The sequence below is a fragment of the Cyprinus carpio genome, chromosome A13 (assembly GCF_018340385.1).
Source record: "Cyprinus carpio isolate SPL01 chromosome A13, ASM1834038v1, whole genome shotgun sequence".
In the NCBI taxonomy this organism is placed as follows: Eukaryota; Metazoa; Chordata; class Actinopteri; order Cypriniformes; family Cyprinidae; genus Cyprinus; species Cyprinus carpio.
In genome coordinates, this window is record NC_056584.1 from 18,017,317 (window position 1) to 18,042,000 (window position 24,684).

At 35.9% G+C, this 24,684-nt stretch overlaps 1 protein-coding gene across 3 annotated transcripts in view; it reads left to right on the forward strand.

The window, feature by feature from the left end:
* Positions 1–24,417, forward strand: part of LOC109105351 (anthrax toxin receptor 1-like) — a 29,426-nt gene extending 5,009 nt beyond the window's left edge. For 2 of the 3 annotated variants that reach the window (XM_042769141.1, XM_042769140.1), the window contains exons 2-18: positions 1,174–1,245; positions 1,338–1,409; positions 1,509–1,590; positions 1,839–1,869; positions 1,953–2,026; positions 2,145–2,213; positions 2,323–2,403; positions 3,161–3,221; positions 7,290–7,388; positions 7,586–7,655; positions 11,453–11,531; positions 11,889–11,984; positions 12,457–12,495; positions 13,253–13,351; positions 13,869–14,036; positions 14,188–14,268; positions 22,001–24,417. In XM_042769141.1, the coding sequence (XP_042625075.1) occupies positions 1,342–1,409; positions 1,509–1,590; positions 1,839–1,869; positions 1,953–2,026; positions 2,145–2,213; positions 2,323–2,403; positions 3,161–3,221; positions 7,290–7,388; positions 7,586–7,655; positions 11,453–11,531; positions 11,889–11,984; positions 12,457–12,495; positions 13,253–13,351; positions 13,869–14,036; positions 14,188–14,268; positions 22,001–22,252 (1,449 nt within the window). In that variant the 5' untranslated portion in view covers positions 1,174–1,245; positions 1,338–1,341 and the 3' untranslated portion in view covers positions 22,253–24,417. Of the gene's footprint in view, positions 1–1,173; positions 1,246–1,337; positions 1,410–1,508; positions 1,591–1,838; positions 1,870–1,952; positions 2,027–2,144; positions 2,214–2,322; positions 2,404–3,160; positions 3,222–7,289; positions 7,389–7,585; positions 7,656–11,452; positions 11,532–11,729; positions 11,749–11,888; positions 11,985–12,456; positions 12,497–13,252; positions 13,352–13,868; positions 14,037–14,187; positions 14,269–22,000 lie in introns of those variants that run through there. The other variant, XR_006161526.1, reaches the window with a different exon arrangement.
* The last annotated feature ends 267 nt before the right edge of the window (positions 24,418–24,684 follow it).

Sequence of the window (24,684 nt, forward strand, 5' to 3'; positions counted from 1 at the left end):
AAAAGTATTTAGACACTTTAGCCACACTTAAAATGTCTGAATGTCATTTCATTGTATAACAAAATATCACATTTATGTGTCATCTGCAAACAAATTATGCTTGACTTTAAATTAACTACTTTTTTAATTATTATTATTAATTATTTTAATTAATTATATATATATATATATATATATATATATATATATATATATATATATATATATATATATATATTATTATTATTTTTTTATTTATTTATTTATTTTTTGCTATTTTACTTTTTTAAACAGTTGGTCTTAAAGTTATTTGGATGCAGTATATGGAGTCAGTTCCCCTTTAGTACACACAGGCGCAGAGTAACTTGCAGCTGTAGTTCATCCCATTAACTATGGGCATTTTCCACTAAGATTTTACAGCCAGAAAGTTTCCAGTTTTTTTTTTTTTTCATTTTGAACAGCATATGTATTGTTTTAAGCTGACTAACAGAAATTTATTTTTGTACTTGTGCTGTGTTTCTTTAAAATAAATGCCAATTGGTTTCACATTTTATAATCTAATGCAGCAACATACATCTATTTTAGGTACTTTCTGTGATTTTTTTTTTTTTTTTTTTTTTTTTTTTTTTTTTTTTTTTTGCAATTGTGGCCCAAATGTCCATTTTGGAGCCACGGTATATCAATATATAAAATTGCAGGTGTGTTTAGAACTGACATCAGATTAGCGTTGATTGCTGCTGTTGTTGCTAGATCCACATGTCCAGTTTTATGTTTCCTGACTCCCTGTCAGAGATGGAGCTGTGAGCCTTTTTGGATGCTGATGTAGATGCCAGCTCTATTTTGGTCCCCAACCTGTTACACTCAACCATTGCCATCTGTTCCCATTCAAATGGCTGGCTCCAGGAGGAAGGGGTGTTGCTCTCTGCTAGCAGGAGGCAGATTCATCTGGCACAAAGGCAATTAGCCCTTGTTGGGAACGCTTTGGGGCCTGTAGTTAATTAGTGACATGTGCGCATTTTATAGAGTACTCAAGGACCTGCTACTCTCAGATAGTGTAAGAAAAGATGGTAATTGTTATGTAATTGTGTTTAAGGCAGCCATTATAATGCACAAAAGAGATAGTTGCCTCTGACTCTTCGAAGGATGTAATTTTTTAAAAAATTTTTTTTTTTTACATGTTTGATTTCATTTTAGGTCAGGAAGCGTCAAAAACCACTGGATTGAAATTTACTCCTTTGTGGAGCATCTTGCAGAGAAATTTATAAGGTAAAGTTGCTTTAGTTTTGGTGTACTTTTGTGAATACATATTGCGATGATACCTTTAAGGAATAATATGTGATTTTTTTTTTTTTTTACAGCCCAATGTTACGGATGTCCTTCATTGTGTTCTCAACTCATGGAACAACAGTTATGAAACTCACAGAGAACAGGTATCACACACATCAGCATCCAAAACAATGTTAATGTTGCACAGAAATACACATATTGTTTGTTTGCATTGTAATAACTTTCCTCCATCTGTCATTCAGAAATGAAATTACGACAGGCTTAAATATTTTGAAGAGAGAAATACCAGGAGGTGATACATATATGAATCTTGGATTGAAACAGGTACCTTTTTCTTATTGAATCAAATGAGTAAGTTTAAATACATCACTGAATCATCTTCTAGTCTTCTGATTTACTATGGTACAAATTCCTGCATTAATGCTGTTTTAATTTGGTTGCAGAATGCAGTTACTCCTATAAAAAGTCTTTGTATATTGAGTACTAATCACTCAAACATCTTCTAATCTTTTGATTCTACTAAAGTTAAAATTTCCGCATTAATGCTGTAAACATCTGCTTTTAAACTGCAGGCAAATGAGCAGATATATCACGGAAATTATGGTAAATGCCATATTCAATTCATTCACACTTCTGCTTTTATTCTGGGAAAATCAAGCCTCAATGAGATGCTGGTTATTTCACAGGGACAGCCAGTGTGATCATAGCACTGACGGACGGGGAGTTAAATGACTATCAGTTTGTCACAGCACAGCAAGAGGCAAGTACACAAGCCAGTAATGTCGCAACGGATGTGGCATGTTCTCTGGCAGATGTGTAATTGACAGTGGCATTTGCTCAGTAATACAGCTGACTGTTTGTTGCCCATCTATGTGCAGGCGCAGAGAGCTCGGTCTTTGGGAGCTATCATATACTGTGTGGGTGTAAAAGACTTCAACCAGACACAGGTAACTCAGCACCAATGCACAATAAGATGCTTTAGTGGCACCTCAGATTTTAACCATATTTTCTGTATTGGAGGTGTCTCTGTAAACCTGTATTGTATTACTTGTTTAGCTGGCCACAATTGCAGACACCATAGAGCATGTGTTCCCTGTAATTGGAGGATTCCAAGCCCTTGAAGGAATGATAGACTCTGTGAGTTTCTCTGTTTCTCTCTCTGTCCTTGGTTATGTGTACAAGTTAAAGTTTGGTAGCGACAGCTGCATTTAAATGAGAGAGTGAATTACCTAAATTATCCCTCCATGTGTGTACGAAAGACAGGAGTCACTCTCAAAATTGAGATTTTTGCAACTTTAAACAACTAACATGGATGCCATGGCAACCATTTAACCCATTATAAAAATATAAGTTTGACATAATATATTACACTGTGAGATATAAAATCATATTTGAGATATATATATAGTCTCATTTGAGATATAAAGTCACATTGCGAGATATAACTTATCATTGAGAGATATAAAATCATACTGCGAGAAATAGTCACATTGTGAGATAAAAAGTGATAATTTAAGATGATAAAGTCTTATTGTGAGATATAAAGTCACATTGTAAGATAAATAAAAAAGTCTCATTGTGAGATACAGAATATGTAAACACACTGTAAAATAAAAAATCTGATTGTGAGATATGGGATAAAAAAAAGTCTTATGCAAAATAAAAAGTCACATTGCGAGATACAATCACACTGTGAGAAATAAAGTCAGAAATATAAAAGAGATATAAAAGCATAACAATTTAGATGAGCTGTCAGCATCTAAAAGAGAGTGACTACTGCATTACGCGTTAATAGTTCAGTTTGAGTGAACTTAGTTGCAGAATGCAATTGCTCCTGTAAAAAGTCTGTGTATACTGAGTACTAAGCCCTCGGGCACTCCTTGTTTCTTTGCAGATCATCAAGAAATCCTGCATTGAGATTTTAGCAGCCGAGCCGTCCAGTGTATGCGCTGGAGGTAAGAGTTACCTCAACACTTACCATTATAATGTTTTTGTAATCATTTGGAAATAAATGTAATTAACACCTTGATTTTTACATTAAATCTGTCTGTTGGTTTGCAAACCAGTGTGCAAACCATAATACATTAAAAGCTCGTCTTTGCTAATTGTGTGAAAGCCCTGAGGGACGTAATGGAGGCTCGCCAGTTGTGCTCTTTTGCACTCACCAGAAAATGAAAATTGATCATGTCTGGGCAGAGCTAATCCGCCTGTTTGCATCACCAAGGAAACGGCGCTGTAAGTGCATTCTCGCGCAGTAAGTGCATGCTAATAAGGTCATGTCAAGCCACATCCATCCTCTCTGGCCTACACACCAGTGCTCAATGTGTCAGGCCTGTCTGCTGAGCAGCAGCCAATTAAACAAATGGGCATTTCACTGGTAAAGGCGGAGCGGAACTGCAGTGCAGATATTCTGCAGCACCTCGGCTAGACAACAGATCTGATGTGGCAAACTAGGCCAGGAAAAACCAGCCAGGCAAAAAAACAGCTCTCTAATTTCACTTGAGCATTCTTAACAATAAGTTCTCTGTCAAGTTATGGGACATCAAACCCTGAAGCACACAGAGGGAGAGAGAGAGAAAGGCCACACAGTGACCACTGGCAAAGATGGTGGTTAAAACAACAATATCCCTGCAGTCTGACCACACACTTATACTTTCGTGACTTAGTACAAATTTATATATTTTAGTTTACGAGTTTATTTAAATACAAAATATTAATATCATTGTCATTATTTGTATTAAATTAGATTTAAAGGGATAGTTCACCCAGAAATGTAAATCATTTACTGGTCTTCATGTTGTTCCACACCCGTATGGGTCTTTTTCTGTGGAACATAAAAGAAGATATTTATTTAACTGTATTCCTCCTTATGATAAAAGTCAGTGGTGTCCAAAACAACAATAGACTGCACTGACTTCCACTGTAAAGACAAAAAGGACAAACAAATTTTTGAATGTCTTTTGTGTTCTGGAAAAAAATAAATAATAATAATAATACTTTCAGAACAACATAAGGCTAAATCATTTGCATTTTATGATAAACTATCCCTTTAACAGTCATCTTGTATTATTTCTTTATTTTAAAACTACTAATCCAAAACAAAACAGTTAATGACCCCAAGCCACTTAGATTAATATGATTAATGAACACAATCCTTAAAGGAAACATTGCATGACAATGAATGTCATAATTAATTAAACATATTGTTGTGTAATTAAATCAATCCTTGAAGTAATGCACTGTGAAAATTACCATCAGCCGTACATGTAGTACAGTCAGTACTGTAAAATGACAGTTTAGCCAAAGTTACATTTGAAGCTTGGGACTTATTTTTTGGTCTAATTTGATTGTGGTTAGTGTTTTGGTGTTTTAGTTGACTGATTTGGTTTGGTTTAGTATCCATTAACATGATCCTTATTGGAAACATTGACTGGCAGTTAATGTCTTTAATGAAACATATTGTTGTAATTAAATCAATCCTTGAAGTAATGCACTGTAGAAATTACTCATACATCCATAAGTGCATTATTCTCCTCTAAATATTACAGTTTAGCCGAAGATTCATTTGAAGCTTGGGACAATATTGGGTTACTTTGGGGCTAATCTGATTGTGCTTGGTGGTTTAGTGTGCTGTGGCCGCAGTTCCAGTGCCTGATAGTCTCAGCGATCAAACTGATGAGAAGTGACCAGCCCGTGCAGCCTGCAAACAGGCCATCACTGGCTGTTCTGTGAGGAGGCCCAGCCATCAAACATGACAGCAATCGTTGCTTTGATTAACCTTTGTGATTCCTCTGCACCCCATCCCCCAGTTAGGACAGTGATTGAAGTGTCCGTGCTCGGACGTGGCACCTCTGCTCTAAACAGCCCAAGCCATCAAGCTCTCAGGTGTGGATGGGAAGCGTCAGCTCTCCCGTGCAGCACAATGGGCGCGAGCAGACAGCGTACCAGCCCCTGCCCACCATCTCGCTGCCAGCGCTGCCCGCTGCCAAGCCAGTGTTGACCTTTTTACCCCTGCGTTGTCCTGTCAGAACCCGACACACCATGTCTGACAGTAACGAGAGAAGAAAAGGACATGGATGTTGATGCCCGGCTTCCAAAATTAAATGGAATTAGCCATTTCAACTGTATGGACGTCACATTAAGCAGGCATGAGCAAGAGAGCTGGGCAAATTTAGACGCAGAGGTGGGGTGGAGAGGGGCTTCTGCATGGCAGACAGGATTAGTATAATTAGAGAGGAAATGACAGGTTAATTGGATCGGATGGGAGTGGAATTTGTTTTGGTAGATCCATGATGAGACAAGAGACATGCTGAGCATTTTTTTTGACTGAAATTTTCCCATGATCAGCCTTTTCAATTCACCAGGTCTGTGTACTGGATGAAGGATCTTTAGAGTAAACTTTAGAGTTTACATTGATAATGCACACTCATGGCCTTATTGTGATGGATTCTTTTGTTATGCCAAAGAATAAATTTGACTTTGTAATCCTTATAGTTTGCATGAAATGAAAATTCAAATCTATTTTAAAAATGCCTGTTATTGATCTTATTGGAAACAACTCATCCATGCATACGTTATTTATTTATTTATTTATTTATTTATTTATTTATTTATTTATTTATTTTGTATAGTGATTTTTACTGACTCATAATTTCTAACTAAAAATATCGTAAATTGGTCTTCCAGTGACACGACAGACTTCTCTATGGTTTTTGTTTTTGTTTTTGTTTTTTCAATAATTCATTTCACTTGTATGTATATGTATGTCCCAGGATAAAACATCTGTTGCTATTTCCATAACTTCACCATTTTATTAAAAATTTAATAAATCTTTCACTGAAACAGCTTTATATTTCTGCTGATGTCACTTAGGCCATGAGGGAAATTGGATAATGTTAACCGATATTAAAACAGGCATTATTTTGACTCATGTTTAGAGTTGGCTCCTTCCTGGTATCTAATGCCCACTTTTAACAATTCCTGATGAATAAAATCCATCCAGGCGTTGTCCCATATTTATAGCATATTTGTTGAATATCATTATTTCACAAAAGTAAATTAGTTGTGAATGGCAAATTACATTGACTTTAAAGTTTTTTAGGTGTTTATTTATTGAAGTTAAAAGAGGAAATCTACTATAGCCATGATTTGAAGCTTCAAATGCTGGTTGTGATACAGAAGAAGAGAACTGAGACTTACAGTATAGTGTTATTTCTCAGAGCAGTGATATTCTCTTGACCTTTCCATACAACTGTCTCTCCCTGATGGCTCACTGCACAGAATGTTTCTCATCATGTGAACTTTACACACTTAAATGTTAAAGGCTTACAACCAGAACATTTTCTAAAGGTATAGCATTATTTAGAGATGAACGGCAGAATCAGTACAAATCCATTCAAATCTCCCTCAAATGCACAGTGGTGTGCGCAGTGCCATGAGTAAGGTCACATCCACTCTGCAACCTTTTGACGCCCGCTGAGACAGCTTCTAAGTGAGCGTGTTTTTCTCTCAAACATATGCTGCTTAGCAGCCGTCAGAGGGTCTACAGCACTGCCTGGGGGGTCTCAAATGTCAGGCAGCCAGCGTTGTCGTCCACCAATGCAGCACCTCCAGCTACATGACTCCTAGAGATTTGTGAACCTCTTCACTTTTATTATTAGCACCACTGGAGCATATGCATTTGCCCAGTTGAACTGAGTGTTCCTGAAAGGTTAAGAGTGGAAAAAAAAAAGAAAAGAAAACCTGCCCCATGGCTGAGCACATTTTATAATTTCAGAGTATGGTTTTTTTTTTTTTTTTTTTTTTTGGAAAAGGTCTACATGAAACAAAGATCTAAAAAGCCAGCACAGCCTTATGTAGGCATTTTTCTCATACTTTAAAAATACTTAAACAATACATAAAAACGCAATTTAAGCTAATTTTTGGTTACATTTTTTTCTGGGAAAATAAACCTAGGAATTTCACTATGCAGTAAAAGAACTTGGTAAATGTTTATTATTACATTTTGGTTGGTGTTTCTTTAGACTCTTTCCAAGTGGTTGTGAGGGGAAATGGATTTTTGCATGCCAGAAACATCAATCAGGTCCTGTGCAGCTTCAGACTGAATGACACAGCTACACTGAGTAAGTAACATTATTTTACAAACCGTATTTTAATACTGAATTCTTCTTTTAAGCTCTATGAAAACACAAAAATAATGTGTGCAACATTCTTTTATTATATAAACGACCATTTCTGTTATAGAAATAATAAAGTATTTACCCTGAGAGTAGGTCTAAATGATGATTATCAGTTCTTTTTCATGCAATTTTTTTTTTAGATGAAAGACCTGTCAGTGTTGAAGATACAATCCTTCTTTGCCCTGCACCAATCATAAATGAGGCTGGAAAGTAAGTGCACTTCATCCTGCCATTTTATAGCTTACTGCATTGCTACCCTTGAAAAATTAGGGTCAATGTCGTTTGGAATTATTCTTATCAGTCAATCTCCATGCTCCCTAACACATCAAGACAACAGGCATGTGGTGTAAAAAGCCCAAGATGAGTGTATAATTAGCCTCTCTGAGAGATTAGTCACCATGGGCTTGACCTGCGTGAAAAGTTCCCAGTGAGTGTGCATGTTAGCCCAGGGCTCTGGTGGTTTTCTGTGTTGAGAGAGAAAAGAACAGACAGTGAAATACAGAGCCGCTCATATCCACATCAGCCAGAGCAGAGCCCCGGAGACTCACTACAGGTTACTTTCCAGGCCTTCTACAACAAATGAGCTGCTAGTGGCGGCTCATTTCCCTGCAAGCTCTCTGAATAATTATGTGTACTGCCGGCTGTAGACACCTTGAGGATTTCATCTGTCTTGTTCTTGTCAGGAAGATTCTTTGAGATGCCAATGAAGGAACCTCTCATGGCACCTGAAGCAAAACAGGGCTGTTTTTCTACTCTTGCTCAGCCTGCATCACTGCATACTGTGTTGCGTTGCATTTGCTAATGTGACACAAAAGCAGCTGCTGTTGGTATATCAATATTCAGCACTTTCCATTCATTCAAAACTTTTGATCAATTCATGCCTTCTTAGCAAAATTTGTTATTGGATATAATCAAAATGCCTAATTGTGGATTAATGATAATATTGCCCAAGAATAATGTCAATGTCAATGTCAATGTCAATTTTATTTATATAGCACCATTTCCACAACACATGGTTGACCAAATGTGCTTTACATAAAACACACACCACATTTGCACAGTAAAGATAAAAGTAAAAGTTAAAAATTAAATTTAAAAATTAAAAAGTACCACAGCCATTTAAAATAATTTAAATCATGGTAAAACACAGTGCTTCAGCCAGAAATAAAAGCTTTGTCAAACAGATAGGTTTTTAATCTTGACTTAAAAATGAACACAGAGGGAGCTAATCGAATAGAAGAGGGCAACTCATTCCAAAGTCTTGGGGTATAAAGAATAAAGAATACATATTATTTTTATTTATTACGACTCACTAGAATACTCAGTTCTGACTGGTCATTTACACCATCCAGCAGTCTGATATTTTTTAATATTCTTAGTAAGATTTATTAATAATATAATACTTTTTATCAATCAGCTCATCCAGTAATTGAAACCAGCACTATTTTCATTTCTCTCGTATCATATCGCGGACTCTCTCTCGTTTCATACAAACGCAACTGTCTGATTTATTTATTATAGTGAAAATGACCTCAAAGTACTTCAGTATTAATATTACTGAATATAATTAACTGTTATTATTATTAGGGGAAGCTTTAAGATAATATTCAGGTAAGATTACATTTTTTAATTTTTTTTGATAAAATCAATATTTCATGCTCACATATTTATTTATTTAACTGGTCATGTAATAATCTAGCATGAAACATGCCAAGTTAATAGGTGGAATATCCACTGTGGTTGGTGACCTCTAACAGGAGCAGTGTTATTTTAGTATTATTTATATAGTATTATAGTATTTTTTTGGTTGAAGTTTTAGTAATTATCTGCTTTTGTAATTTTTTTTTCAATGTATATTTATTAGTACATTTTAGTACAACTTAAACTAATTTTATTTCAGTGTTTTTAATTTTTAATTTTTAATATGTGTATATTATTTAATTACAGCTTTATTTCGAATATTGGAAACAATATTTAATTTTTAGTTTTAGTTTTTAGTTAACATTGAAAATATTTAATTATAGCAGCTGAAATTGAGAAAGGGAGAGTCGTGTATTGGTAAGATGATATTTATTTTGCAATGACATGTCTGGATACCGTCTTGTGGTATTAGTGTCTGATTTAGTGATTATTGAATTAATCAAAAGTCAAGTAGATGTGGTATGTATTCATATAAGGGAAAAACGGAGAGGAAACATTCCATCATAATCCAGTAACAAGAGGGGTGGAATTATTCAGGCTAATTAGAGTCAAAGGAGAATCACATGAAATTAAAAATGCAATCCTCTTATGCAAACTTTGATGCTGTTGTATAATAAGACCAACCATTAAGTCAAGTGATGTCTGTATAATCTGATTGTAGAAGACCATGTGAGTGATGTTCATTATTTTTTGAGGGGTGAGAAAAGGCGATTTTGGGGCAAAGTCTGCCCTGTCCTCCTTCTCTGTATTCACATCTCTTGAGATGAAGCTGTCAAAGCAGTCACCTAAACGCGTGGTGACTGAGTGGCCTCCTGAAGATGTGCTCAAAAAGAGCCAGTCGCTTCCTGATTGATGGAAAATTAGATGGATCTGTCACTGGACGACCCCCCCCAACCCCCTGTTATCCTGTTGTGCCCCCTTTCAGCCCATCCCCCATCCTACCAACAGAGTGGCACTGGAAGGGGTGTGTAGGACCGACAGAGAGGAGACGGGGCAATACCCCTTCAGTAACTTATTTTCAGCTCCTTCTTCTCCCCCACCACAGCAGAAGAAGAGGGGTCGCCTAAATCAAGAAAGCTGAGACTTTTCCAACATACCAGCGCTCTGAATGCCCATGGTAGAGCCAAACATGGCAGCATCCCTGATGTTGGGAGAAATACAATTTTTGAGAAAGTTGTCAGGGGAAATGGACACATTGTCAGTTTTGATGTGCATAAACATGTCTTCATAGATTGTTATCAGTCACATGACAAACTCTGCTTTTTCATCTCTTTCTCGTCTCGAGATTTTAAAATATGATGTTTTACTGAAGATCATATCCATTTTAAATTCCACATCACATTTTATTAGTATTACTTAGAATTAGCATAATCTTTTTCTATTTATAATATATATTTACACTACCATTAAAAAGTTTGGGGTCAGTAAGATTATTGTTATTATTTATTATTTTTTTTTTTTTTCATTTTTATTAACACTTTTATTCTCCAAGGAAGCATTAAATTAATCCAAAGTGAAAGTAAAAACATTTATAACATTACAAATGAATTATATTTCAAATCAATTCTGTTATTTTGGAAATTTCTGATAGAATAAGAAATGTCATGGGAATAAATTACATTTTAAAATATACTATATATTAAAATATACAACTGTTGTTTTAAATTGTAATAATAATTTACAATACTGATTTTACTTTATTTTTGATCAATTAAATGGAGCCTTGGTGAGGATAAAAATTGAATGCAGACTTTGGTTTCCAAGCAAATTTGATCCCAGTATGAAACATTTAGATCATTTAGAAGAGATGTTTAGATCTCTTCAAACACTTAAGATCCAACACAGGTGCAATTTTTAAGGGCCTTTTATCGGAAGAAAAATCTGAAATATTTAACAGATCTCAGAATCAGATCACAAATCCTGTCTAATAATTTTTTCCAGTTTCTTTTGCCTTGTTGTTTGCATCCTGGTGTATAAAAACAGTTTAGACACACATAGTAGTTCTACCTTAGATAACGCTTATCAGTCAAGTTCCTGTGCCTACATGCTTTCAGCCGCTGGCCTTTTAGGGTCTGTGTTGTTATCCATCAAAGAGGCATGCATTGGAAGTCATTCAGGCAGCTGTGAAACAGACATTAACCATTCATTTTTTAATCCTAGCTCCGGATTACAAATTTGATCTAGAAAATGCTTATAATGGCTTTAATAATAACCCTTTACAAGCTCACACATGTCCATCTGAGAAATGCAATGAATATGCCTTTTTCAGCAGGTGTGATTGAAGTGTTTTTGTGTGTGTGTTACAGGGTGATATATCTGCAGGTTAGCATGAATGAGGGTCTGTCCTACATCACAAGCTCAGTGCACATCACCACTACTGAATGTGTAAGTACATCTTTGTTCCTTTGTCAAAACCACTTCTACCTGTAAAAACATGAATGGTGGATATGTGTGATAGTGATTCAGCCTATTCGACATTGTGGTTTGCTGTCTACTACTATGTCTACTACCATTTTGTTCTTTTCCCTGTTCTCTTATTCTTTCTTTTTCTCTTATGAGGTCTCCTCTGCTTTCTTTCATCAGAGGAGTCTGGTTTTGTCATGTAAGTTCAAATTAGCAGTGAAAAAAAAAAACAAGTTCCATTGCTTGGAGCCACCATTTGCCCTCTTCTTTAACCTCCTTGCCAGCAAATGCCAGCAAATACTCATGAAGATGTATGTGTCTGTGTCTCTCTGAGTGCAGTATGATGGAACCATCCTGCTTATCTCGTTACTGGCTGTTTTCCTATTGCTGGGTCTGGTGCTGATGTGGTGGTTCTGGCCTCTGTGCTGTACAGTGGTACGTCTTAAGGATTGAAACTGTACACAATTAACGTTTACAGTGGCCCAAGGAGTTATCTGGGCAATTAAACATCACATTATTCAACCAAAAATTTTGAAAAGAGTAACAATAATAATAATAATAATAATAATAATATTAGTAGTAGTAGTAGTTGTTGTTGTTGTTGTTGTTATAAATCATGTGTTGATTTGTGTCATTCACACACTCAATGATTTAATAATGTCAGTATAATAATAATTAAACCGTAATAATTTATTATTATTATTATTACTATTACTATTATAAAACATACATTTATTTGTGTCATTCACACACTTTATTTAATAAAAAATTATTTAATAATATTTGTACCTTCCCCCAGTGCTATATGTAATATAATGCTTACTGTACTGTTTATAGTACTGCTAGTTATACTGTACTTTTCTTAGCTTAGATAACATTCTTTCACTGGGAATTATTTTTCTTTCAGGTCATCAAGGAAGTGCCTCCACCCCCTCCCCCTGAGCCTGTGAGTCGAACGTCCTCTAACCTCATTTTGTGCCTATGTTTGTGTATGTGTGTGTTAATGCACAACCATACACCCAAATGAACCGTGAAAATTTAGAGCCGATATGAATCAGGGCACTGAGAAAACAGAAAGCACATAATAAAAAATGAATAACTCAATCGTTCCTTGTAAATCGCATTCCCTAATGCTGCCAATATCAGCTACTAGCTAGGAGTGCAACTGCTTTGCAAAACTGTCCGTCACCATTTAAGGGCATTTTCTATGCCACGGCCATGTAAATAAAGACAAGTGAGCAGTGAAAGTGGACACAGTAGGGACCACAGGCTCAACCACTGGATGACTGAATAGCAAAATTCTGGAAAAGGGGCTCATAATGATCCTTTTATGTTTGCTTTGTTGCCAGAGGTCAAAGGCAAGCAGTCACTGAGGCTGATGGGAAATAAAAGAGCTTTGTGGAAATGGCTTTAGAGTGTGCATCTGCTTCTTAACACACTGAGAGCGCAAACAAGGCGCTCTGTCTCTGAAGCTTCTCTTTGATTTGGAGACACAATGTGGTTGCTACTTTCGCAGTTAACGTTATTTGACTGTGTCTTTGTGTTTATTCTATCTGTGTAAACTAATGGGTTGAGTATGCTAATAGTGAATTTAAACAAAATAACAGAAAAAGAGTGTTGTTTTCAACATGACTTTAAAGTATGGTCATTCTAATTATTACTAGCGTGATATTAGGTTTATGCAAGTTTTGTGTGCTCAACAGGAATCCGATGATGAAGATGGTATGCCCAAAAAGAAATGGCCTACAGTAGATGCATCCTACTATGGAGGAAGAGGAGTCGGTGGAATCAAAAGAATGGAGGTGATGCATGTTCTTGTACACAGTCTGTGTGTTTCAGTTTTATATGTGTCTTGATCATAGGTTAACATGGGCTACAGTGGGATGAAGACCACACATGACTAATGATGTTATGAACCCTCAAGGCACTAGAGCACGTTACTGTGACCTTAAATGGTCCCTTTCTGCCTGGTGCCAAAACTAGATCATGTGACATCATAAGACATGCCAACGCCTGTAGATTTACTCCTGTAATTTGCAAAGGTAGCAATATTGGAGATTTGCATTATTGTTCTTTGTAAAATACACACACCTTTTGCACAGTCCCAGTGCTTATTACTTGTTAAGTGCACTACTTAAAGACACTAGTGTTAATGCATGCTTACGTGAAGTGTCTTTTGCTCTGTTGGTCTCAGGATTATTGAAACATGCAAGCCTTTCCACTGCCCCAAGGAACACTAACACATCTCCTTAATAATATTTTCATGGTGAAACAACTATTTTTCCATAGTCTGTGTGGACTGTGTTCCCGTGTCTTTAGGTGCGTTGGGGGAACAAGGGCTCCACGGAGGAAGGAGCTAAACTGGAGAAGCCAAAGAATGCTGTAGTGAAAATGCCTGAAGATGAATATGAGCCTTATGAACCTAAACTCAGGAATTTGTATGGGCGCAGACCTGCCCATCATAGAAAGTGGTACAGTCCTATTCAGGTATATGAGTTTTTTTCCATAGAATTGTATCTGTATTCACTAAATTAGCCCTGGAATATCAGTAGAAAGAAACACTATAATAGTCCAATATTTGAGACTTTAAGATTTTAAAGTCCAAAATGTTTTAATAGAACAGTTCTATGTGTCTTAGGGGAAACTGGATGCTTTGTGGGCCCTTTTCCGTCGAGGATACGACCAGGTGTCACTCATGAGACCTCAGCCCGGAGATCAGGTACAGTGAACATTCAAGTTACTGATATTCCAATACAGACAAATAATACTCCACAGAATAGAGACCTGATGCATAATTGTGCTTGAATATCATGGATAATATTTCCATTTTTCATAGTGCCTTTGTTTATCTTATTGATTCTTTGAGTAAGCTGCTCTTTTGAATTAGGGAATCCAGCTCCAGTTTGCTATTCTGTAATAGTGTTTATGTGTAATAAAGTGTAATAAAGTGTTTTAATATATTGTTGTATCAAAGTACTTTTATTAAGATATATTTAAATAATCAAAAGTAGCAGTTAAGACATTTACAGTGTTACAAAAAATGTCTATTTCAGATAAATCTGATCTTTTGAACTTTGTATCCATTAAATAATCCTAATAGATTGCTTATGGTTTCCACACAAAAAAAATAAGCATAAGAATGTGCATCATATTGATTTCCAAAGGAATGTGACACTGGAGTAATGGCTGCTGAAAATTCAGATTTGCCATCACAGAAATAAATTGTTATAAAATATTTTAAAATACAAAAGATATTTTAAAATTATAATAATATTTTATAATATTACAGTGTTCACTGTATTTTTGATCAAATACATACAGCAATTGTGAGCATAAGAGACTTATTTCTGATTAAATATGATTCAGTTGTAATTAAATATCAATATTTGATCCAAAGTTGGTGGGTTCTGTATAAATCTGTGCTTACTGGGTGCTGCCATAGAAGGAGGCGAGGCAGCTCACTTGTTTTTGAAATACAGCTGTTATGATATTCCCATCTTTTCTAAGCATGCTCAGTAGCCAGGACAGGAAATAGCAGTCGAATTGTGCTGCTTTTAATTCCTCCTCACATGGAGCAACGGTGTGGCCGAGCACAGTCTCTCATTCTCTTGTGCCTTTTGTAAGAGACGTCCCTCAGTGTCTGAGCCCTGCTCTCTGCACCCTGCATTATTCCATCAGCACAAGCTGTGTCATGGCAACACATCTGTGTGTCCATGAAAGGCATCTTTCATGTGGTCTGCAGTGTCCCGGGCGGTACAGTATGATCCCATTGACATGGGCAGGCTATAGCTCCGTTCCCACTGTAGATGGACCGATCTGAATTACTTTGGTTTAATTCTTCATGGCTCCATAATAGGCTGCTTGTCACTAGAGGGACTGCCAGTGTCCAGCAGCTCAATGTATTTTGCATGAGCTTTAGAAGCTTCTGGTAAAGGCAGCAGACTCTGTAAAGGACGGGGTTTGGGTGGAAACAGCTGTGCTATTCAGGGAGATTTGGGGTGTAGTTGTGTGTTTCATGCCCACCTGCAGCACAATGCCTAGACACACACAACTCGCTGTGCCCAAACAAGACCTCTGCTCAGCTATAGATGGCCTAATCTCTATATTAGACCACATATTTCTCTTTATAACCCATCTTTCTTGGCATTTCCTAGCTGCGACTGATTCACTGTCTCTTCCATCTCTGTATCCTCTTTGTCTTTTACTCTGTTTCTATTCCTACCAAAGGGCCTCTTATGTATATTGTTGAGGTCTTGAAGAGTTCAAAGATGGACTGCAACTAAACAGACTATCATTTTTCTTGCCAAGCAGCACTGTATTGATATTTGTCAGACACATTAAGTGTTTGTTATGAACTAGTTCACATCCTTCTCCCTTTACAATACATATTTCAAGTTGTCATTTTGTTCTAAACCCCAAGCATAATTATTGAACTTCTGCATGCTCTTTTGAACGTTTGTTTTGAGAATTTTAGCCTGTACATTTGCATTTTTGTTACTCTTTATATTTTTAAAGAAACTTTCATATAAATTGTATTACATTACATTTCAAAAATTCAATTGATTTACACTAACAGGATGTTCTGCATTCAGATGTCTGCATTCATTTTGCAACCAACAGGATGACATCACATTATTTGCATTCTGCATTGTAATTGTTTGTCTTTCTTACATCTGTTTGCATATCTGTTTACTTGCTGAATCGTTCTTTTCTTGATTGGTCTTGTAAAAAACTAAAAAAGTTAATCATAGTTACCACTAAAATACCATCGTTACTGTTAGTACAGTTAAACGGTGGTAATTTGGAATTAAATACTTCTGTAAAGCTACAGATAAATAAATATATACATACTGTACATACATAAAAAAATGTATTACAGTGTTAATGTTAGTTTTAAGTTAATATGTATTAATATTAGTTCATTGTAATTACACTGTAGCACATGGGTGTTTCCTCCGTGGAGGCAAGGGAGGCAGTGCGTCCTTAAAAAATTGGATAAGAAAAAAATTTGTAGTATTTTGCAAATTTTACAAAATATGACATTAAAAAGTTTTTAGTGAGTAATCAGCTTGGTGAAATTTAAGGTAAGTGTCTGTTAACAATATTTACCGAGTTTTGATAACTGATGATCCGAAAAATTCAAAAATATTTAAAAGTTAAAAAAAATAAAAAATAACTGAACGTTTCTGAACATAATTGAAGTCATCAAATAAAATATATAGTTTTAATTGTTATTGCCTTGAGTTATTATTTTGGAATAAATGTAAAATTCTTGATGATATTCATACTGGCTTTAATAAATAGAATATTAATTACATTGTTAATGTAAAAATATAAAATATAATTTAATTGGGGGTTTTTTCTTTCTCTTTTTTCTGATAGTGTAAGTTAAGTTTATTTAACCAAGAAAATTTGACTTTGCTTGAGAGAAAAAAAGGGACTTTTCCTCCCCATTTCAGAACACCACTGCTAGCAACTGTAAAAAAAACTAAAGAATTCTGGAAGAAACTGCATGGTAACATTTTGTAAGGGCAATGGCACAGTAAAACAACTCAGATATATCATTTAACTTATGTGCAACTGAACCCTAAAACCTATATTTACATAAAACACCAACAGTAATCTTTTGTGGTCTACTAAACACTATTTTTCTCCAGGAAGTGGAGACATTTTTCTATTGGCTTCAGCAATTTCTGTCTTTGCTGACATTTTGTTAGTTCAGAAATATTGTTGTTACATTATAAATGCAAGTAATTGAAATAAATTGAACAGTGTTGTTTAAGTCATAGAAGTCACAGTGACAATCTTGTATTTTGAATGAATGTTAAACATTAAAGGTGCCATGTGTAAAAATTGAGGTAAAAATATCCAAAAAATGACCTACACGCATCAAAAGAATGAGAAGAAATAAGGGCGATGATGTCATTAAAAAAATGTCAAGTTATAGTGCTGCAGAGATATCAACCTTAATTAGCATTAGCATTACTAGCCACGGCCCGACAGGTGTCATAATACCAGTTTCGGCCAAGGGAGGCAATATGCGGGCAACATAACCACCAGCCAACCTGCAATACACGAATAACTCGCATGGCTTGTGGGCGTACTTGAAGCTGATGTCAAGCAACCGCGCTCGGAATCACAAATCAAATCCGATAAGAAAAGGAGCCGAAACAGAGTAAACATCGGCACTGCTTTCCATCGCTGGAGACAACTGATGGAGTTGAAAGAAATGAGGTTCGACTCCGAACTTGCAACATTTCTTTTGGATTGGTAAGTAAGATGCTGTTAGTATTTCGCTAGTATTTTCGGGAAGTTATAACATAGAAATGTATCGAAGGCTGTTCGATAAACGTGCTAATGTTAGCGATGGCTAACCGTAGCTGCGTTTGATAGTAAGCTAGCTATAACTTACCCACAGATCCGATCCGGTTTTCACCTGTTATCTACCAAAGCCCGTCTCTACCAAGCTGATGCTAAAATGTAACATTACCTAAGAAGCTTGAAATGTCTTCGATGATAATGAACCCGAGAGAGAGAGAGAGCGAGAGCGCCCCGGCCGCGCGCGCACTCACTCACTATATTCAGAGCGGTCAAGTTTTTGAAAGCGTGTGAAAAGAGTCAATTGCGTGTGTCTCACGGTGAATGCTTGAGAGTTGGCAGCTCTGGTTACGTTGGTCGGCGCTAGCTTGGTCAACATCAGCTGTCTGATGTTGACCAATGATGTTGACAGAATGCTGTCTGTCAAATTAATTTAATTCAAATAATGTGTATATACAACTCAAAATGTAATATGAACAAAACGAATATGAACATATTCACTGGTAAAGGTGAAGGGGAGTAGCTTGAAGATGTCACGTTTCAAAATCACTTGACATCACCCAACGTTCCTCTGGAGGCAAAACGTCCTTTAGGCTTCGGCTATGGCTCTAGGGTTGTTGTGAAGGTAGGGGCGGAGCATAGAGACTATGCCGTTTCTCGTTTGTTACTCTAGAGTAGACCAAATCACTTTATTGAGGCATACTGCCCCCATCTGGTATGGAATGTGGAGTATGACTTGATTTTTTTGCCAGACATTACACATGGCTCCTTTAACGTATAACCTGAGCCAATGTGTAATATGAATGAGTCTGGGTCAAACTTTTTACCCATAGGCCTCGGTGCACGCATTGTGATGCAGAGGTGGCAGCCTTCTTTTATTGCTCACTTATAGTAGTTGTGTAAAGAAAGAAGCTGTTGTTGTTGAAAGTCTTTGTCTGTCCAGTTTACAAGCTTAACCTCAAATGCTCAGTATCTTCCCCCTCATGTCTGAGTGCCATCTACATTTCACACAAAGAAACTCTGTGGAATAGAAAGTGTTTTTGTTTTGTTTTTCCTAATGACCCACAGAGATGTAAAAGTTGTGACTAGAAAGGCTCTGGTTAACAGAAGAAGTGGCTTTTTAACATAATTTACGAGTCTAGGTGAATGACATCATCTGATTGTTCTCAGGGATTCCCCTCTCTTGTGGGTTTGTGTTAGACCAACGCTTGGTGGTCTGATTTAACAGCTTATTATACAGAGAGCCCCATAACGTGACATGGGGCCCATTCGGCAAAGGGGTAGCTGAGTTTTATTGTGATGGGCTAGTGTCAGATTGGGGGGGTGGGGGGGTGATTGATTCACGTCTGTCTTGCTGTAGGACAAAGCCATCATTTTGCCAGTCGTGAGCAGTAAAAAGGACAATTTGGCAAGCAGCACAGCAACAGGCCTGCACAAGGGTGACCATATGGGCCGAATGAGAATGGAGAATCATGAATACTGTGCAGATGTGGGTGGAAGGAGTGGGGAAGAGTAATCTATCCACATGGTGTTTTAACTATTGTGGATGGCCCCCAACAAGTTACAAGACTCTACAGACTTTACATCAGTCTCAAACTCAAATAACCTGGGGGCCACTAGCAAGGTGGTGCTATCTACCAGGGTCCCATTGAACATTGCAAAAAAATACAGGTGTTTGAACAACCATTAAAACATGCATTCATTTATAATTATTTATATATTATTGCTAAATGTTTTATATATATATATATATATATATATATATATATATATATATATATATATATATATATATATATATATATATATATATATATATATATATATATATATATATATAATAAACAATAAAATAATATATTATTAGTATTCTTATTATTTTATTTATTATTATAATAATAAATACAATTTCTGTACTCTCTCTCTCTCACACACACACACATAGTTTATGACAAATGCATGTGTAAATGGTATTTATTATTATTTTAATAACTAATTTAACATTTATATAATCGTTTAAATGTATATGTATGTGTATTTATATTTATACTAGCTATTTCTTTTGTATTTATATATATATATATATATATATATATATATATATATATATATATATATATATATATATATATATATATATATATATAGGCTATGGCCAGCAAGGTGTATTTATAACGTAAATGGGAGTATTTTATATTTGCAAGCTATATGTTGACTCATGTTGAGATTTCTTAAGCATATGACACATATCCCAGTTTTCAGTGCCTCAGTTTAGTGTTATGTGATGATTGAACATCTGAACAGAAAGATACATGACTTGACAACTTTGCCTGCCAATCTTATATCTGTATAAACCACCCCAAGACAACATTATTAGAAAACAGACACATGTTATTTGTAGACCTCTCTGTATGTCTGTTTATTCAGATCACTCCTGTATAATCAGTGAACTAACACCACCCTTATTACTATAACACAATAAAAGTCATATCCGATCCTACCCTTAGTCCACTCAGACCCTTGAACAAAAGGGAGGGAATCCCTCCTGTGACAATTAAGCTAGTGGCCTTTAAACTGTCCATCTGTTTGTCTGATATGTGCTCAAACAGCATGGTAGAGATTGACTCCCCCCTTAACCGCTCTCCTTTCCACTCGAGTGAAAGTCATTTAAATGAAGTTCAGCAAGATCAGAGTAGGAGACATATTAGTTCAGGCTGAGGTGATAGTAACAATTGCTGTGGTGGTTCTAGAGATTGATTAATCATGGCTGCCATGCTAGCTAATATTTGGATGTTCATCATTTATTTATTTATTGTTATTATTTTTTAAAAAATATAAAGTTTCTTAAATAAAATTAAGTATTATACTCCATATTAAAATATATTACACTACTTACTTTTTTATTTTAGTTTATTTTAGTTTATTTTTAAGAATTAATACTCTTGTTCAGCAAGAACGCATTAAATTGATCAAAAGTGACAGTAAAGACATTTCAGATATTCCAAAATATTTCTATTTAAGATAAATGTTGTTCTACTGAACTTTGTATTTATCAAAGAAACCATGGTTTCCACAAAAAATATTAAGCAACGCAATTATTTTCAACTTTGATAATAATATGAAATTTCTTGAGCACAAAATCAATATATTAAAATGATTTTTGAAGGATCATGTGACACTGAAGCCTGGGGGAATGGCTGTTGAAAATACAACTTTATCCTCATAGGAATAACATACTTTTTTAAAAATCATTTTAAATTGTAATAATATTTCACAATATTGATGTTTTACTGTATTTTTGAACAAATAAATGCAGCCTTGGTGAGCAGGAGAATTCTAAAAAAAACAAACAAAAAAATAATAGAAAATAACCAAGAGCCATATTAGTGTATAAGAATGTTTTGTTTATAACTTCGATTTCTAAATGTTTATTTATTTATTTTTGTAGCCAAGTTTACTCTGTTTGACTGAAAAAGATTAAAAGCTTTGCCTCCATTCAAGCACTTGCATATGAATACATTACTTTTTTAAAGCCCTGACAAAAGTGGGTGTTGTAGTGGATTCCTGAGTCATCCAGTGTTTCATTTTTTGCACCTAATGAAGCATAAAGTGAGTTTTGAATGGCTTTGGTCAGTCCGTCCCTAAGTTTGAACCCTCTCTGACGATTCCTCCTGAACGATCAGCCTTGCTGACAACAATGAATCACTTCATCTTGAAGAATGTAAGTTCTCAGAGACCAGCCCCTTGTTCCAACAACCGTTTTCACAAATAGCTATTCTTCCTTGAGCGCAGTGCTGCAACTATTCAACCCCACCCCCATGATTTTAGGGACAGAATTGCAGTTGACAGCTGAGTTTCTGAATGTCTGAAGTGCTGTGGGTTCATCTCCTGGGCATTTCGAGCGAAAGCTAGCAAGAGAATGCAGCCTGGGATCAGCTGTACCGAGCTTTTGTTTTTGAATCCCACGCATTTCACAGTGAATATGTCACCTCTGGGGATGAAAATACAAGCTATCCATACAAAATATGTAAAGAGCATGAGTTATGTTTTATCCCCAGAAGATATAACTACTGAAGCAATGTAGTTTCAGCTTTGAACTGACAGTGATCCCACCATCTGTCCTGTTTCCACAGGGGCGATGCATCAATTTTACCCGGGTGAAAGCAGAGGAGCCAAGGTCACCACCACGCAGCAACTGTCCACTTCCACCTCCACCGCCCCCTCCAGACCATCAGCCACTCATGCGACCTCCGCCTAAAAGACCACCATCCCGGGGACCCTCCATCAACCGCTCACCCCCAGGACCTCCACCAGCCCGGACACCCCCAGGTCCCCGCGGACCCCCTCCTTCACGACCCCCACCCTGCCCTGGGAACAGGCATTGAGAACAATGGAGGGCCTTCACAGATAACCTAAAAGTTCAGTCTTAATTCAAATTTGTGATATTTGCCAAAGTCACTGGTTTCCCACAGTTTCAGATTGATGAGTTTGTTTATTTGGAGTGAATGAAATGTGATTTGTTCTTATTATAAATACAGGCAATGAAAGAGGGACTGCAGTAATGCATGAAATTATTACACGTGCAGATGAATGATTTTTAAGGTACTTAAGAGCTTTGAATGTTGACTCTGGGTATTTGTATATCAGATTTTGCATGATGTTAATGTTTCAGTTGGTTAGAGCTACATAAGTATGATATACAGTATGCCCTGTTTTAATTTGTATCTTATTATTAATTGGTCACATCTTTAAAAGGAAACTCAGATGTGCTGTGACTGCAGGGCAGTACAAACCACTAATTTATTAAGCCTTGGGTTCCTGGTAGGCACTTGAATATAAAATGACAGGGTGTCCATCACTGATACAGGACACTCAGCATGATATTTTATGTAATATATTTTGTGTTTTACTTTATGGATCATGAAAATTAATAGTAGTCCTACACAGCAAGAAAACATTAATGTTATAAATATTATGTTCATTATGTTATGTTCAAATTTTATAAAACCCCATGTTTATATAGTTTTTCTAGGACATATTGTAGTGCCCTAGTGTGAAAGTAACACAACTGCTTATATGATATGAATCTACTTGGAAAAACAACATCCATACTAATGCTTAGCCAAATTCCATAGAGATAATGACTTATAATCTAGGAGGTGCATGTTTTAGCTTCATTTCCTGCCTCCTTTTATCTCCACTCATGCCTCACAGTTAACCTCATTCTGCTCTGAATAAGGATTTAAAACTCAGCAGGAGCTTGATTCACATCATGTAAAGTGACATGATTCATATGGTCTGATGACTGCAGCTCCTTTGGCTGGGTGCACTGAACACTCATGAGAAACATCAGTGTGTTTACTGGCTACAAAACCTGGAGCCCTGTGGCAGCACTGGGGATGTTCCCATTACAGGCTCTGACAGCCACACATTAGAACTAATATCCCTCTGCCTGCTGTGCTGCGACAGCTTGATTGCTTTTGTATCAAAGGAGAGTCATTCAGTGACCACATTTACACCTGCATGTGTTAAATAGAGTCAATATTTCTGATATCAGATTCAAACTTAAGACTTTAGTATGCAACTGAATGCAGCTCTTAACCCTCCTGTGATGTCAGAGGGTTAAGATCTAATATATATATATAATTAAATTTTTTTTAAAATGCATGTGCACATTTTGACTCAACTGATGTCGTCTGGGGTCATTTTGACCCCATCACTTTTTTTGGTGAAAAGATTAAACATTATATGCAGAAAAATTTTCTGCTGTGTTTTACCTTTTCCCGACGAATCTCTCTTGTGAGAGACTCTATTGCCTCTCATGATTAAATATCTAATATGTAAATATGATTTATGCCTTGGCATTATTTTACATTTTACAATTACTACTTTCATACAATAATGTGTTTACAAACACTGTACACACATTTTTACAAGTTAAATAAGTTAGTTTTTTTCCTAAATATTTATTTTAAATATCTGTTAGGTAGAGTGTAAGTAAATAAAAACAAATTATATTGTAAGTTGGAGTAATTTATGATATATATTTTAAAATTTGGGGTCAATCTGACCCCACAAATTAAAAACATGGTTTAAATTTGCACATAACAGAGCTTTAGAGTGAATTTCATCTCATTGACGTCTCACTTTGCTGTGAAGTGAAACAGTGCCCTCTGTTGGCCAAAATTAATGCAGTACATCAGACAGGATTCAGTCTTCAATTTAATAATTGATTGAGGATCTGGCATTTTAATAGCAATTAACTGCAACCAGGGTATTTTTCATTGTGATGAAAATACGACATCCATCCATAACAGCCTTAAATTATACGTAAAAGTTTCTTTAGAAAATGAATTTGGCTGAACATATGCAAATCACCAAACTATTAATCTCTATTATCTATATAAACTTAGCAGACTGATGTCCTTTTATGACTAAAATGTGAGTGAAAAAAAGAGGTTCAAACATACGAACAAAGTCCTGTGAGAATTTCCATTTTTCAGTCAAGCTTTTTTTTTTTTTTTTTTTTTTTGCAAAAGCTCAATGACAACAGAACAAAAACGAATACAGAATCTTGAGAGTACGTAAAACATGACAGTCATTTTCGGTGAACTGTCCCTTAATAATAAACCTTTGTCATGCATTGTTAACGAAAGATAGCTCTCAAAATCAAGCCAGCAGACGCCACCATAAACTGAGTCTGTATCACTCTATTCTCACTGGGACCATCAGGGAAAATCCAGTCGAGCTTATTGAGTAAGAGGACACGTCTGACCTCCAGCAGACCTCATTCACTCACACTCACAGCTGGGATCTA